Source organism: Echiichthys vipera (assembly GCF_963691815.1).
Source record: "Echiichthys vipera genome assembly, chromosome: 2".
NCBI classification, from domain to species: domain Eukaryota; kingdom Metazoa; phylum Chordata; class Actinopteri; order Perciformes; family Trachinidae; genus Echiichthys; species Echiichthys vipera.
The window spans coordinates 7,745,287-7,762,494 of record NC_139827.1 but is presented as its reverse complement, the minus strand read 5'-3'; the positions used below and the strand labels follow the sequence as shown (position 1 = coordinate 7,762,494).

General features: G+C 43.2%; 3 protein-coding genes across 3 annotated transcripts in view; all 3 read left to right on the top strand.

The window, feature by feature from the left end:
- LOC310958268 (protein sidekick-1-like) overlaps nt 1–2,200 on the top strand; it is a 241,874-nt gene extending 239,674 nt beyond the window's left edge. The window contains exon 46 of the mRNA XM_083929123.1: nt 366–2,200. Coding sequence (XP_083785249.1) covers nt 366–674 — 309 coding nt within the window. The 3' untranslated portion in view covers nt 675–2,200. The remainder of the gene's footprint in view (nt 1–365) is intronic.
- Nucleotides 2,201–7,044: 4,844 nt separating this feature from the next.
- LOC310963802 (uncharacterized protein) lies at nt 7,045–11,113 on the top strand (the record flags this gene model as incomplete). Its single annotated transcript, XM_083936728.1, has 1 exon — nt 7,045–11,113. One exon carries the CDS (start codon nt 7,045–7,047, stop codon nt 9,814–9,816), a length of 2,772 nt encoding a protein of 923 aa, XP_083792854.1. The 3' UTR covers nt 9,817–11,113.
- Nucleotides 11,114–13,123: 2,010 nt separating this feature from the next.
- On the top strand, nt 13,124–16,248 carry gpank1 (G patch domain and ankyrin repeats 1). Its single transcript, XM_083933938.1, has 4 exons — nt 13,124–14,056; nt 14,136–14,277; nt 14,368–14,443; nt 15,688–16,248. Exons 1-4 carry the CDS (start codon nt 13,613–13,615, stop codon nt 16,127–16,129), a joined length of 1,104 nt encoding a protein of 367 aa, XP_083790064.1. The 5' UTR covers nt 13,124–13,612; the 3' UTR covers nt 16,130–16,248.
- The last annotated feature ends 960 nt before the right edge of the window (nt 16,249–17,208 follow it).

Genomic DNA, 17,208 nt, shown 5'->3' with positions numbered 1-17,208 from the left:
AAGTTCTTCTGAAAGTCGAAATTGAGTTATTTGTGCTGTAGGTGTGTTGTTCTCTTGAGGTCGTGCTTGTGGAAGAAGAAAAGGTGAAGGTGAACAGTAAAGAGAAACTACACTAAAATGCTAAAATCCCTGTCTCTAAAGATTCAACATGATTTAAAAATGATTCAGCTGCTGAATCTCCCCTCATGTTTCCTTTCTCTGCTGTCAAATAAGGTCAAAAATGACAACAAGTAACCGAAAAATGACAGTCAGCCACAGATGTGCAGATGCCTTTGACCCTCGGGTCGATTGTAAACTTCCTTCCTGCTTTGATGTCTGTCTCTCTCTGACAAACTATCAAAAACTAACTCCTGCTGTGTTTGTAGTTAACAGACAGCGACTATGAGGACGAGCAGCCCAAGCACTCCTTCGTCAACCACTACATGAGCGACCCGACCTACTATAACTCCTGGAAGCGGCAGCCCAAAAGCCTTAAACCGGCCAGCACGCCTTTTGGCTACGAGGAGTGTGCCACTGCAGAAACAGAACCCTACTACCAGACCGTGGTCACCCAGCACAGCACAGGCGGCGCATACACACCCACAGGACAGCCTGCACACACGCACGTCAACCCCAACACCAACCCGCCGCCAGGGTCACGCACCCCTGTGACGGGATTCTCCTCATTCGTTTGACTCTAGAGACAAAATCTGCACAAAATGATACACACACACGTACACAAAATGGAAGAGGGGGCCCGGTGTGTGTTTGGACTAGAGGAGACGGAGCCGGCGGCTCTTGGGGAGAGGGGGAGGACGAGATGAGGAGACATGGGACGGACTGGTGACGAAACAGCCCTTCATGCCCCAAAGAACTAAACCTTCACTTCTCACTCGCCTTCTCCCCTCGTTCACAAAGATCCTCACTGTGTCGACGAGTGTGTGTGTTGCTCTCCCTCTCTTTTACGCCCCGTGTCACTGTGCTCACGCACACAGTTACTGTTCTCGTTTCCACACACATTCACATCGGCTACACCACCAGATATTCATGCCTATCCCAGAGACTCTCCAACGAGAGCGGAGAGCGACGACTACATGAGTCCGTTAAGTGTAAATGTCGAGGAGAGACGTGGAGCTCGACCCGGTGGAACGTGGAGTTTCTGCACAACGCTTCTTCTCTGTTTTCTGTATTTACACATAAGTGCACAATACACACGCATGCACTCCCTGATGCGCCATTTTAGTATCTCCCACTGGGAGAGAGGAACTTCAAGGTTGAGAAGAATCATTAAAAGACAGAGCGGAGCAGCTTTTGTTGACAGACTGGTTCATGTACACAAACACAAAGCTGTCGGTTTTAAAAATACCACCACACCGAGGAAAAGAAAAATATAAGAGTCGATAATCACAGTTTTTGAACTTGACGAAGGGCGGCGAGCGAGCGTGGGCGGGGTTTCTTCAGAAGTTAAGGCATTCTCAGTGAGAGTGTTGTGTGGTTTCTAAGAGTGATATGTGATGTTTGGGGTTTGGGGTCGGATAATATGAAAACCATGTTTTTTACGGTCTACTGCCTGTTTTCAGCGCTCCTTTTACCACAGCCTCCCAAGCCATAATGCTTGCACTGAGCCAACCCCACACATTTCATCTTTCCTCTGTTGAAGTTTAATTTTTTACAATTTCGAGTGTGTGTTTGAGTGGGACACGTGTGCGTACAAGCATGCGTGTCTAAACGGCTCTATGCTGTTCATCCGTCTCTGTTGTTCACTGCTAAGCAAAGCGTGCCATTGTATGTATGAATGTATGTATGTTAGTGTTTTTAAGATGGATTTTGTACAGGAAAACACGTTTTACTTGTGTGCTATTGTACGTAGTACGGCCATGTTTGTGTTATACAAAGCAAATAGTGAAACAGCACCGGAGCGAGTCCTCAGCTACACTGACCGATGAGAGGGAGAAGGAGGAGTTCGTTTAACAAGAATCTTACAAAAATAAAGTAAAAGCTGCAGTGAATGAGTGTGAAACAAGATTCCAGGATACTTTAGAGAATCACTCTTGTTCAAACTGACTGAACTTTGAATCATAAGGCCCCACTATCTGTCACCTGGCCTCAACGCCAGCAGCCAGGCCGGCACACATGTACTTTGTACCAAGTGCAAACAGAAATCGTCTGTAAGTTATTGCTCATGTATAATTTAAAGATTTCTCCTCCCTCCCAGCCAGCCAGCAGCCTCCCTCACTCTTTCCACGCTTGTTTTGAGTCCCATTACAGTGTGTGAATAAATGGTCATTGTTTAACAGTGTGTCTTTGTGATCTGTTTTTAGTACTGAGACAGTGCACACGTCTCTTTGGATCATCCGTTACATTACATTCACTGAATTAAAGATGTGCCCTAACACTTTGTAGCTGCCTCAGTGACCCCGAAGTGTCTCTTAAACTCTCTTAACCCGGCATAAGGGGTCGAGGCTTTATCAGTTGTTGTCTGTTTCAATGTTCTGCTCAGTGTGTGATACCTTTCCCTGAATCACGTCGTGCATTCGAGGGTGCTGACTGCAGCAGGTTGTTCAATTTTGAAACAACTATGTAAGAGATCGTTTAGCAGAGGCAAAGTGCATTTGTCCATGTTTGAGCTGTTGGTTCTTAGATGTATGCCTACACTCCAGTACAGTGGAGGTAAGCAGGATTTTGTTTTATGCTTCAAAATTCAACATTATATGTGTGTCTTTCCAGAATCGATCAAACTTTCCCTTTAGGGGTCGGCTGTGGCTCAGGGGGTAAAGTGGGTGTTTTGTAAAGTGGGTGTCCCATATCAAAGATCAGCTGTACGCTCCTCTGGTCCAGGGCAAGACACTGAAAGACACTGAACCCCCAAATTGCTCCCTTTGCTGTGAATGGAAGTCGCTTTGGATAAAAGCGTCAGCTAAAATGTAAAGTTTAGTTGTCCCCAAAGTGCAGTTGGTTGTGCAGTAGTGAAACGAACATAAATGCAAATAAGAAATGGTTAAAAAAACATTAAAATGTGTAAAAGTATCAAATATATGGGTTAAAATATGGATGTTATGAACTTACAAAAAGAATCTCATCAGAAACACACTGTTTTGGACACAGTTCAGCTTAAATGTTAAATGAAAATTAACAAAGATTCCACTTGTGTTGATATGTTTGTTTGTTTTTTTAATATTTCCAGATACGATTCTGTTTCACCACCAAATCCAGGTAAATATGTGACATGTGGCTGGGCTCTCTGACGACACACACACTAATCAACCGAGCGATTATCGACCTGTGAAGTTGTAAAAATGGGGAATTTAAAGCCATTATGTTAATCATATCTCGTTATTTTCATTCTACCTATTTTAACCAGGACACACAAGTGTGACAATCAGATTCAGCCCCCCCAGACACTTTCATGTGAAGTCTGTTGTGGTAATAATTTACATTAGTGCTGAAATGTTCAGTCGCTTGATCAATTAGTCGATTAATAGACAGTTAATAAGAATAAAGATAATTTATTAATAGTTATTAATTGAGCAAAAAAATAACAAATGTTTGCTGCTTCCAGCTTCACAAACTGAGCCTTTGCTGCTTTTCTTGTACTTTTGAAACTTAAAGTACATTTTGCTGATAAAAACCTTTACCTGACCAATATTTTAACATTATATTATTACTTTTACTTAAATTCTTAATACTTGTTCCAGCACCATTAGTTGCAGCCCTAATTAATATGAAGTAATATAAGCAGTGGAGAAATAATAATAATATAATAACACTACTGTTATGTGTAAAAACCATACAGTCTATGGTAAAAACCTGCTGTTACTAGTAAAAGTCTAACATTCAAAATTGTACTCGAGCAAAAGTAAAAATATACTTAAATACTTACTTATTATACAAATTGAGTCATTTCAGATTATTATATTATTGAATTAGGGCAACACGGTGGAGTGTTGGTTAGTTTGCATGTTCTCCCCGTGTCTGCGTGGGTTTTCTCCGGGTTCTCCGGTTTCCTCCCACAGTCCAAAGACGTGCAGGTGTTAGGTTAATTGATGACTCTAAATTGCCGGTAGGTGTGAATGGTTGTCTGTCTCTGTTTGTCTCTATGTGCCCTGCAATAGACTGGCGTCCTGTCCAGGGGTGACCCCGCCTCACGCCTGATGTCAGCTGGGATCAGCTCAAGCCGCCACACGACCCTGACAGGGAAAAGTGGTTAAAGATGAATGAATATTATTGAATTACAAATATGGATGCATCCAAATATGTGTTGACCTATAATGATGCATCATAAATTCTTAGTGGATTTAATATGCTGTGTTTGTAATGTAAATCACCTGGCTACTAACTAAAGCTTTAAAATAAATACAGTGGAGTAAAAAGTTACATTATTCGCCTCTGAGATGTCCTAATGTAGAAGTATAAAGTAGAATAAAATGGAAATACTAAAGTACAAATATCTCAAATTTGTACAGCACTTGAGTAAATTGACTTAGTTACACTCCACCTCTGTAGTGAAGTATATTTATGTTTTAATATTGCTAATTTTACTGAAATTTACTGAAAACAAAGCTTCATATTTACTTGTTGCTGCGCCTTCCGGCCTGCAGGGGTCGCTGTGGGGCGGTGCAGCGTCAAACCGACCCCGGGGAACCGTAGTGCTGTCCGGAAGAAGGACTGTTAGCATGGCGGACATATTCTCCACTTCACACCGAGGTTTCCAGTGTTTTGATGTAATAACACAACATTGTTAACCACTGTTTAAACACGTAGCGCTGCGGTGAGCTCCATCTCCATAAAGCACCGGCTGCTCCGACCCTGAGCCGCCGTCACACCGCCGTCTGCCCGCACGCGTCGTGACTTGGGACCCACTCGGGTTTGGTGAGTTTGCGCCCCCTCCTCCTCAAATATCGCTTCATGCTCCTCTTCATCATCCTCCTTCTTTCTCCAGTAGCTGTGTCGATACATAACCATGGTCTCACTTTTGACGGGGCGACGACGTCTCAAACTGATACGTTATTTAAAAAAGCGAAATACGACGGTTGAAAACGGTTGACACATGACTGCAGATGTGTGTGTGGGGCTGGACGTCACACGGGGAGTTTACGGTGATGTTGTCGCGGTTCATGGTAACGTGAGTTTTGTGTTCGTGGGCAGGAAGAGGCCTAAAAACACAGGGCACCCGCTGTGTAACAATAAACACCTGTAACGTTAGTCTCGGACCAGCCCGGGGGCCCCAACCCTCACTGTGCTCAACCAAAAACAACTGACAGGAAGTTCACAAGGACTCGGGCTGTTGCCAAGCATCGGGAACTGGGTTCCATTGCTAGGCAACAGCTTTGGTCCTTGAAAGCTTTGTCCTTCCTGTCAGCTGATGTCATTCACTGTAACAGGAAATAAACTAGGACACATTTAAAACGTTTATGTTGACATCTTTGAAAAGGTCCATACAGAGGCGGCCCAGAGTCTGTCGGGGCCCTGGGCTAGAATTCACAGGGGGCCCCTTGAACCTACGTTTATCACCATTATGTTATAAACCCGTGGATCTCAAATGTTGTACACGACGTACCAGGAAATGTCAGGTTCTCTCGAGTACCACCACTTAAACCAATGTTAATGTTGTCACAGCTGCGCTATCCGGCTGTTAAATCTGAAGTAACACCCTTTCTAAATACGATTTCCGGGTCCAAACGCTCCTTTGAAACAAAACAGACACAACGGCCGAATATGTGAACAGTTGCGATCACCTCTTTTGTCAGTCAGACATCTTTTTCATCGATAAGAAAGAGATAAAATGACAATAACGTTGAGTGAGGTAGCAGGTGATACACAGACTGATCTGATGAGTCAGTGTAGATATGGTTAATTTAAAACATTTTTCCGTATATGCATATCCTACTACTACATCTAAGTTTGCCCTGTCATCTATAGTTGTCTCTCATCTTACCTCTCCACTTATCGTCACTTTATCTTATTGTTTTAAGCCTTTAACCTTTGTTTAACGAAGTATGCGACAACGCCATGGGGGGCATTTTCCAATCTTCCCACTCTGGGACCCGGTTTCAAAAGATAACGTTTCAGGCTCCGATAACGGTGGCTCTGTGTGGATGGTCGGACAAAACGATAGTAAAGTTGGGTGGTTACAAGAAAACGCGCCTCCGTGTGGACGGGCCCTTAATACGGAGAAGAATTATGTCTCCATTTTTTCTGTCTGGTTTCTAATACTTAAAGTAAATATTTTGTACCTAATTAGCACCATGAACTTTGGTCACAAGGCCAAGATAACTAGTTTTATTAATGATGTTAGACTGTTTAACAAATTGGGGAAACTATGGGAATAAAGATGAATTCCCACTTTTTACAGTGAATCAAATAAAATAGAGCTTTATAAAACAAACATTATAACCTTAATGAAGGCAGATTTATTGCAGAAATGTGTCCGGCTGCATTAGTTTTAGCCAGGGGAACCTAATAAACTGGGAGCTGTGTGCATCTTTCAGTGCAACAGAAAGAAATGAACCAAAGGAACCAAACCTGAAGCTAACTCGTGTTCTTTACTTTCACAGTTTTCATAGACTGACCTGAGTGGGATGAAACATCAGGAGCCTCAACCGGACCGGAGAGGGTGACATCTTAACTCAGTGACTCTTGAGTCAAAGAAGAAATCAAGTGAGCTTCAGTGAAAAAGGCCGACGACACACAACACTAACAATGGATGAAATAACTTCAGAAAGAGATGAGGAGGCGACAAAACAGGAGCCACTCCCGGAGCCACTTCTGATAATCCTGTCCCCACCGCCGCCTTTCTTAGCTGCCCCAGGAGAACCGACGATGTCCTGGCGTAAGTGGCTAAACGCCTTTGAACACTACATTGAAGCACTCGGTGAAAACGACTTGGTCGACTCCACTAAGTGCATGCTCCTACAGAACTGCCTCGGCCTAGAGGGCCAGCGTATCTTCACAACACTGATCCAGAGTAAAACCACTTACGCAGCAGCCATCTCAGCTCTAACGGTCTACTTCAACTCTGACCGCACTTCTCAGAAGTTCCGCCTTAAATTTCATCAGAGGGCTCAGATGCCCGGAGAGACTGTAGAGATGTTTGTGTCTGCGTTAGGAGAGCTGCTAGAGCCTTGTTGCTACGGAAAGTTTCAAGACGAACTTATTCTTGATCAGCTGATTGAGAAAACCAACTGCCCACTACTCAAAGAGAGACTGCTGTCGGAAGGGGAAACTCTGACCTTGGACAAGGCATTGGCCCTTGGTAAAGAGGTTGAATCTGCTTTAAATGAATCTGAACTGTTTGGTTTTCACGAGGTCAGTGTGGACATCGATGACGATTTAGACCCTCCTGTTCAAACAAAGCGCAAAAGAGGGCGGCCTCGGCGCGGGGAGGTAAGGCCGAAAAAGACAACGAATCCATGCTCAACTAAAACCCCGCCGAGATCATCCCGTCGCAAAGATAATTACTATTACAGCAATGATAAGCTATATTATAGTGAAAATGAAGAGGATAAGAGTGCTGTTAAGACCGATGTGGTCTCGGATGAAGCCAGCAGTAAAGCAGTTGATAAAGCAGACTTGTCATCATCTTCATCATCACCACAGAGGAAGGAAGAGGAAGAGGAAGACAAAGCAAGTGAGGGTGACGACGACGACGATGATGATGATGATGGCAACTCTGACGTTTCCCCGTCGAAACTAAAAGGCCATTACTGTTCCATCTGTATTGACAGGTGCTTCAAAGATGCAAATAAGCTCGCCAGACACATGAGGACGCACACAAAGGAGAAACCGTTCAGTTGCCCGGTCTGCGACTTGACCTTCAGCCAGTCCTACCACATGACCCGACACATGAGAAACCAGCACGGTGCTGGCCAACACGTCTGCTCCACGTGTGGGGTGAGTTTGGGGAGCTTTGCAGAGCTGCAAAGTCACAAGAGGACGCACGCCTCGAAAGTACAGTCATGTCCGTACTGTGATGAAAAATTCCAAGACAATGATGCTCTTAGCATTCATGTCATGTCCCATGGCAAAGACCAGTCAACCCAGGTAGGGGGACAGAGTTCTCAGCAAACTGATGATGTGAAAATCCAAGAAATAGTCGAGTCATGTAACAAGGATAATCCTGAGAGTGATAATAGCAATAACGACGATGCTGAGTATCCCGAGCGAAAAGAATCTAAAGTTTTAAAGTTAAAGGTGGAAGATGTGGACACTGATGAAGCTAAATCTCAAGATGGAGGCGGTCAGAAAGAAAAAGTCGCCTCTAAGACTAAAACAAAAGGCCATTTCTGTCCCATCTGTGTTGGCAGGCGCTTCAGAGGGCAAAACAAACTCGCCAGACACATGAGGACACACACAAAGGAGAAACCGTTCAGCTGCCCCGTCTGTGCCATGACCTTCAGCCAGTCCTACCACATGACCCGACACGTGAGGAAACAGCATGGCATGGGTCAATACATCTGCTCTAAATGTGGGAAAAGTGTCGGCACCTGGCTGGAACTGAAAGCACACAAGAAGACTCATGGGGTTGAAGGCCTGACGTGTCTTGCGTGTGATAAACAGTTCAAAGAGAAGGCCGCTCTCGCGAGTCATCTCAAAGTCCACAAGAAGGTCAAGGTCAAGTCCGGCCATCGGAGCCTCACCTGCGAGGATTGCGGCAAAGTATTTGGTCGAATGTATCATTTGAAAAGGCACATAGTGTCCCATCGCAAAGCAACAAATGGAGAGTTTTTCACATGCATGGATTGTCAGAAGACCTTTGCCTTCGCAGAGGACCTCAACAAACACCTGGAGATCCATGTGAAAGAAAACAATGGGACTTGTCCGAAATGTGACGAAAACTTCAGCAGTCCAGAAGAACTGGAGACGCACATGGCTGTACATGAAAAGTCCTATTCCTGCAACACCTGTGGGAAGAAGTTTAAGGTGGAGTACGCGTTAAAGAAGCATGAGCAAGGCCACTTAGATGAACAGTATTATTGTTCACTATGCCGCAAATACTTCATGAAGCTGTCTCACTACAAGAGGCACATAATGGTCCACGACAGGCGGGAATCCAGATGCCCACACTGTGACAGCGTATTTCTACAGTTAACCGCTTTGAAGTATCACCTGCGGACTCATACAGAAGAAAGGCCGTACCAGTGCACCTGTTGCATCGAGACCTTTGAGGAGAAAGAGGAACTAGAGCAACACCGGCTCAGACACAGGAAGTTCAAGAGTGAGAGGCCGTACTCATGCACGCGGTGTAATTCCGCTTTCTCTACACTAATTGAGCTGACGGACCACATGAGCTCACACGATGGAGAGCAGCCGATGTCCTGCCCCGTCTGCGGCAGGACTTTCCTGAACAAGAACAAGCTGGAGAAACACCTGAGCATCCACACGGGGGAAAGACCTCACCTCTGCTCCATCTGCGGCAACGGCTTCCCCTCGGCCGCCAGTCTCAAATTGCACCTCCACATCCACACCGGAGAGAAACCCTTCCAGTGTTCGCAGTGCAGCAAGAGCTTTAGGTCATCCAGCGGGCTGCGGCTGCACAGCAGGCAGCACATGGAGGTGCGGCCCAGCTACGAGTGTCCAGAGTGCGGGAGGACTTACGGCCGCATGACAGAGCTGAAGATGCACCAGCGCTATCACACGGGGGATAAACCGTACGCATGCACCTGCTGCAACAAACGCTTTATTAGCAAAGACAAACTGAATGTTCACATGAGGATACACACAGGGGAAAGGCCGTACTCCTGCCCCCACTGTGGACAGACATTTACACAGACTGGGGACAGAAACAGACACATCAGTAAATTCCACTCGTTAAATTCTGAAGAAACAGAATTCCAGTGAAGCTTAAATTTGCTGCTTTTCAACTATTCCAGTGGTTTTGCATGTTGTGTGTAGGGGTGGGTAGCAGTGAACATCGACTTCAGGTCAGCTTTTTGGCATATTATTTTAGTAAGAATAAGAAAGCAAAGTAGGGTTCGACCGATATGTATTTTTTAGAGCCGATCCCGACTTCTTTTTGATATCAGCCTTAGCCGATGACCGATTCAGACTGCTGCTTTTCTTGAGCCGATATTTGGAACCGATACAACTTTTGCTCCTTCAATTTAAGTCATAAAAATTACACAATGATGATAACAAATGTTACGGCTCTTAATTTTAAAAATGGAACATTTATTGAACTTAAACAGGTGTCTCCAGCAACACAGAGCTGCTCATGGACGCCTGCCAATAATGCTGGGAATTGTCAGCGAACGCAGCCCGCATCGCCCGATACCGATAATATCGTCCGGCTGATTTAAAGTATGTACGCCATTTTAGGCCCTGAACAGACAGAGTGCATTTTAGAAGACTGGAGACGCTTTTTGTAGTTGAGAGGGTAAAGTGAGAGAGTGCCCTGAACGCCTCCGGCTGAAAAAACGTCAACTCAGATTGAAAAGATGTGTTTTTAACCTTATTTAACTAACAACAAAAAGCCTTACTTGTTAACACTACACTGTCTGATCTGGGCCTTTTGTTATTTGGGCTGTGTTCTCCAGTGGTCTCTGTGTTCCTGGTGCCTGTGTAAATCAGAAGTGTTATGGATTGGAAAGGACCATTCTCTGTGGTTCTTAAACAATGTTTAACAGCTTGACCGATGCTACGAAAACATTAACAAAAGCTTTACATTTACATTACGAATAGTGCTTTTAATGGCGGTCTGATATCTAAGACTCCACACTCAGCCGTCTCACAGCAATCTTCCTCGGTGAAGGAAACTACAAAATTCACAGGGCTAGGACTTTTACGACTTCATATTTGCGTGGCTTGATTTTCTGGAGACATATTTGTGTCTGCAAATGTTTTTCCTTAATGGATAGGGGACTAAAACATGCAAAACCACTGATTTCTCTGTGCAGTACAAGGCAAACCGTGTGTCGCCGTTGTGCTGTTCTCTGCAAGCTTAATACCTGGACTTTCTTCTAGATCACTACATTTCAGTGCCACTTAGTACAACATGTCTGCATGAGGGTTTAGTCCTTGTAACTCCTCCCTTTCACCCCTGTGCCTGAAGCACCGTCTCCATACCACTTTCTGGATATACAGTAATCATGGTCACTCAAATGACTTCAGAGACTGTGTTCGTCCTCCCTGTCACCGTATGTGTTCTGATGATATGTTTGTTTTATTTTACGTTTTCCCAAATATTTTTGTTTAGACTTCTCGGTAACCAAGCATTGTGTAGCTGTGTTTAGAAAAGTGCCAGCGAAATAAAACTATTATTCACTCTGCTACCACATGTAAGGCGTTTATGAGCAATGTTCGTAAAAGGTAAACACGTTGCATGACTTTATTCAACTTCAGTCATTGAGTCAGTGAAGTGAGAATCAATCGGGCGTAGATGGGATTATTAGATAAATGAATCTGTCTCCATATAAACTAAATATAAATCATGTATTTTAAGTGTTTTATCACGTTGTTACTCAAAGCTACGTCCGCGGTGAGTGCTTTTATGCACTAAATAGTCTTTTATCAGTGTGGGTTGTTACTCAGGTGACTGTAATGATCACACAGGACTGAATTCTGACAAAAATTAGTATCTGACTGAAGGTCGCGATATTCTCCAAAACTAAATTACATGCTATCAACTACACCTTTTTTCATTAGATCAATATTTTAAGGTACGCTTCACGTTCACAATGAACTTTTGTATATGAACTACTCAGGAGTTCTGTCTTGATTCATGAAGAAAACTTTGTTTTTGTTGCATCCCTGCACGTCGAACAGAGAACCCAAAACCAGAGCAAACTCTTGATGCATTGAAGAAATAAGGGGTCCATGTTCAACACCTGTAAAACATTTATCCAGCTGTATGCTCAGTATGAAACGTGTATTTTTGCTTCAACCTTAGTATTTAAAACACTTCTGCATGAAGAATGTTCAGCCTTTGCAGGTGCACCACTTGTCCAGACTCTCACGGACAAGTCGTGCACCACTGATGGGGAGTAAATTACGGCGATAGAAGCCGGATTTCATAGCTTAATTTCTTTCTGAGAGCCATTAAGAAGAGCGGCTCGGATGATGGGTTGTCTGACAAAGAATCAGGAACTCGCACAGTAAAATTAATTAAAAACAGGCGGTCCACATGAGGGCGCTGTGGAGACAAAACTTTTAGAGGGACAAACAAGATCTACCCTCACACACAAAATATACGATACACAACAACCGTCCAAAGAACAACACTGATGGTTCATAAAACAAATCTTACTATATTTACGATATATATATATATATATAGATATACAACAGTGAATTAATGATTAAAAGGCAACAAAACAACATTAAATAGGTACAAACAAACTGAAGATAGGAATCATCTGGAAAGAAGAAAAAACACAAGTATAGTCCAAATTGGATCATGATATCCTAACCTGTGTGTTAAAGTGTGCGACCATGTGTGAAGGCACCATATTTCCGAGGACTTTTCAGGCTTAAATATATGTGATGTGTGTCAAACGTAGTCTATGGGATCTTGACCTGAAGAGACATTAAAATGCAACGTATCGACCTTTTCAAAGATAACATAACATAAACCTTCTAAATGTGTCGTTTATTTCCTTTTGCTGTCTATGTGAATGACTCAGCTGACAGGAAGTTTACAAGGACCAAGGCTGTCTATATGTTCATGCACTGGTAACAATAACCCAATAATATACACTATTATTATTTAACACTAGCAGCTGTTATTAATTTTCATACTTTAAGTAAATTTAGCAGATACTATTAATGGTATTTTACTTGAGCCTTTGTAAAGTATAGTATTTGTACACTGTTTCAATTATTTCCTTAAAAATCTGAAAACTTTGTTCACTGCCAATAATATATACAGACTCTTTTGACAGTTTGATGTGGCTATTCTGTATATTATATATATATATAATATATATATATATATATATAATATTATTATATTATAATAAGCTTTAAAAAGTACTCTGGCATTGAGAAGAACACAACACTTATTTTTACTCAAGTACCAAACCACAGCTCATCCGTATCCAGCAGTCAGGAAACATCCGGTCCGACAGGTGGCAGTGACGTAGCCAACGTGATAGTGACGTCGCCAACGTGACGCACGGACGTTCTGTTTACAAACAGGAAGTAAGAGGGCAACGTTAGCTTCAAGTCGCTTCGTATTACAAAAGAAGTTAGTCAGTTGTGTTCCCAGTTTACGTCGTCACCTGGATAATGCTTTAAAGCAGTGCGGTGTTGGGTAACGTTACCGAATTTAGTGCTTTCATGTGTTTACAAGCGAATGCTAAAACTGTTAGCTCACACTTGTGCTAGCTAACTTCTTTGCTAAGGCAACAAAGGCTGGTTGACAACATTAGAAAGATAAATATACGCACTGTACGCTGTATTTGGTGAATTATAATATGATAAAGAGTGTTGTTTCAGAAATAAACGAGACATAACGTTAACCACTCGCCCCACACATCAAAATAAGCAGCCTAGGTAGCTACGTTAGCTTGCTAGCTTACGAGTCTCAATATGAAACAAATAGTAAGAGAGTAACACCATTGTCTCTCAGCTTGACGTTAGGTTGTCTTGTTTAAAAGAATGAGCATATAACTTAACTTTCGACCTATAGTCGCCCCTCATGTCTGGTTTAGGCTTTACTCCTGCCAGCGGGCATGATCTTTTCAGCATTGAAACAACTGAACAGTCCAGCTCCAAAACAAATAGTGCACTTAGTGGGGAAGAGGTCAGGCAGTTCTATGAAAAATTAATGAAAGGAGATGGTAAAGGGCAAGATGCATCAAGGAGTGCAACTAGTAATAAAGATAATGGCAGAGAGCATCAGAGGAACAGAGGGTCTAATAGAAGAGAGAGGAGGAGAGCCAGGGCAGCAGGGATGCAGCAGAGTCAGTCTGTCACACAAAGAGGGGTTACTGGTGGAAGTGAAGGCAACCGAGGAAGAGAGACAAGCAACTCAGAGAGGTTCACAGAGCTCCTGGGGCTCAGGTTGCTGCGTTGTGCCAATGAGGGGGACATCTCTGGCCTCAAAGACCTGCTCTCAAAGGGGGTAGACATCAACTTCCAGGTACAATACTTTCTGCTCAATGTGTTTTCATTTTTGGAAATATTTTATTGGTCTTAAGTCTTGATGTCTTCCTCTCCAGGATACTTACTTCTGGACGGCGATGATGTGTGCAAGCTGGTCGGGACAAAGAGCTGCGGTGAGGCTGCTGCTGCAACACGGAGCAGCCTGGGTCGGAGTGGTTGATACGCAGGGCAGGGATGCCAAAGACCTGGCGCTGGAAGGTATAATCATGTATTTTGTATTATAGAAATTTCTGTGTTTGTGTGTGTACATTGAAGTTGAACTCATCCATTTGTGTTTTTTCCTCCCAGCGGGCCACAATGAGGTATTGGAGGAGTTGGAGAGCTATGGGAGAAGTACACAGAGAGACACACGATCTGATAACAGGTTAGCACACTCAGTTGGAGACAGCTTAAACCACATTGAACCAATGATGAATTCATGCTAAACAGCCGGTAAAATAGATGATTACAGTACTCTTACTGAAACAGAACCATGGACCCTTCCAACAAGTGGCTTACCATTTTCCAAGGGAAATAAGCTAAGCTATCCAATCAAAATCTTACATTCAAATGTAAAGTAAGAAGTAGGCCATGCAGCAGGAGTTTGGGAGAAAAGTGGTAGACATTATCACGTAAACGTTCATTTGTAATATCTGGTGGGGCTATGTTGATTTCCCAGACCTAAATCTTCTGTTTAGAGTTTATAAAAATGAATTCAATTAAAGACGATTTATTTGTAGTTCTAAATCATAACAGACGTTATCTCAGGACACTTTAAATATATAGTCTAGTCTAGAACCCACTCTATAACTTTAGATTTATGATTTATAGAGACCCAACATTTAACCCCGTAGCAGCAACAAGTCGCAATTTCTGTAATTATAATAATAATATCTGAATACAGTATTTATTCAGCAATCTTGTGCACACAGTGGCAACGAAAACCTTCCTTTTAAAAGAACAGGCGTGTAGACAGACCAGGCTCTATTGAGGACGCCCATCTGTATTGACCGGTAGGAGCAGGCAGACGGACACAAAGACAGACAGACATTCAAAAGCTTCAGCTGTCCATATTAGACAAACAAGAGGATATCTTCGAAAGTTACAACCTTTTCTGAACACACTTCCCTCTTTGTGTAACTATCCTTCCATTGCAGCAGAGAAACACTGACCTGGTAAAGATCCACACTGGGTTTGACAAACTGCTAAAGCCTCAAACTAGCCTCAGTTAAACTTCAGTGTAATTGTTTATTAAGCACATTAAGAAGGGATCTTTTAATGGCCAGTTTGAACAGGATGAATGATTACAGTGAGCTGAATCTGTTAATGCACATCTGGGTACCTGACTATTATTATTATTATTTATTTATTAAAGATTATTGTTTGGCAGTTTTCAAGCCTTTTTATTATATAGGACGGACAGGAAATGGGGTGAGAGAGAGGGGGGGTGATATGCAGCAAAGGGCCTTGAGGACCTTCAGCCTCTTTCTATGGGGCGGCTACTCTAACCACACAGCCACCGGCCGCCCCACCCTGACTATTATTTTAAGACGGATTTTGAAAATTGTGAATCTGTTCCTCTAATATTTCTCCTCTAACTATTGTTGTCTCTTTTTCTGTTTGTCCCAGTGCCCCCCGGTCTCAGTGGTGCAGTGTGTGTTGTAGCGAGTACAGCAGCAGTCCGTCATCGCATCTCTCCTCCACTCTACACCTGTTCAGTCTGCGCCGTGCTCCACCCACCCCCTACTACTGCCTACCCCCCTCCAGCAACAGCTACAAGATGATGGTTCGTTGCGGCTGGAAACCAGGGACAGGACTGGGGCCAGAGGGAGAGGGGCCTAAACAGCCAGTGCCAACTGTGCTGAAGAGAGACCAGGAGGGCCTGGGCTATGGACAGATGAAAAGAGCCAAAGTTACTCACTTTCAGCCTAGGGATCGTGACGCAGTGAAACCACCAACCAAGGAGAAAGAGGAGAGAGGAGGAAAAGGACAGAGGAAGGAAGAAAGTAAGAGAAAGGAGCAAAAAGATAAGAACTGGGAACGAGATTTCCGTGCCTCTTTTTACCTTTGACACTTGCTCACAGTGACTTTTGTACAAACCATCTCCCAAACGCATCTAAAAGTATTTCAAAAACATTAAAACAGATCAATAGTGTTTACAGAGTTGCAGGGCGGTGTTTTCTTACTGAGCATAATACAAATACCTTGACTCTACCTCAAAGCTAGTACTGTGTCTGTATGTTATCTGTTGCCCACAGGTTGCGCAATGACTAAAGGTGGCATGGACTGATTGCATCTATATCATGATTGTATTTACTCTGTGATCAAATATCATGTGTTCACTGTTGCTCCACCTTTTTTTTCGAAAGGTCACATAAATGGATTTTATTTTAATTTCTTAAAAATACATACACTAGTTATGTTTCATGATCTAGGGAAGTAAACCTTTGATGTCAAAGGGCTGTTTCTGTTTTGTATTCTAGAAACATGTACAACATTAGTATATTTGTGAGTCCTAATAGAAGAAAAAAAAGCATCTTTTAAGTCGCATTGCCATTAAAGTCTGTCCTTGATATGGCAATGGTTCTTGAATGTAGAATGTTAAACAGGTACCCTCACACCTCATTTGACATTTGCCACACCTGCACCCATGTGACGGCTGAGTCACGTTGTTCCTGTCTTTCCACGTCAGCATGTCACTCTTCTGTGCTATCACTTCCTCACATTTAGCCAAGTTGAACTGTCTAAATTGTATATCTTGAAAGCTGAAATCCTTTCTCATGTGATTCGTCGGGGTGGGACATGTTTCAAGATTTTTATTAAAATAAGCACAGCTCAAACCAAACCAAAGCCCCGTACCCCACCCCCTGATGACCTCCGGCGGGTCCATTACTTCTATTCCAAAGTCCAGACTGAGGACGACAGGTCTCCAAGCTGTGCTCATCAGCAGACTTCTGTGCAACTCCTCCGAGGGGCTTCATCTACCAGAGTCAGTATCATTTGTTAATCACAACTTCACTTTTGGTGACCAGGAAAACCGTAAACCTGTATGTTGTACTCCGATCCAGCAGTCCAGTTATAAACACTGATTCACTCCTCCACAGATTAGATGGGCAATACAATATCAGAAAACACACAGTGCAATACAAT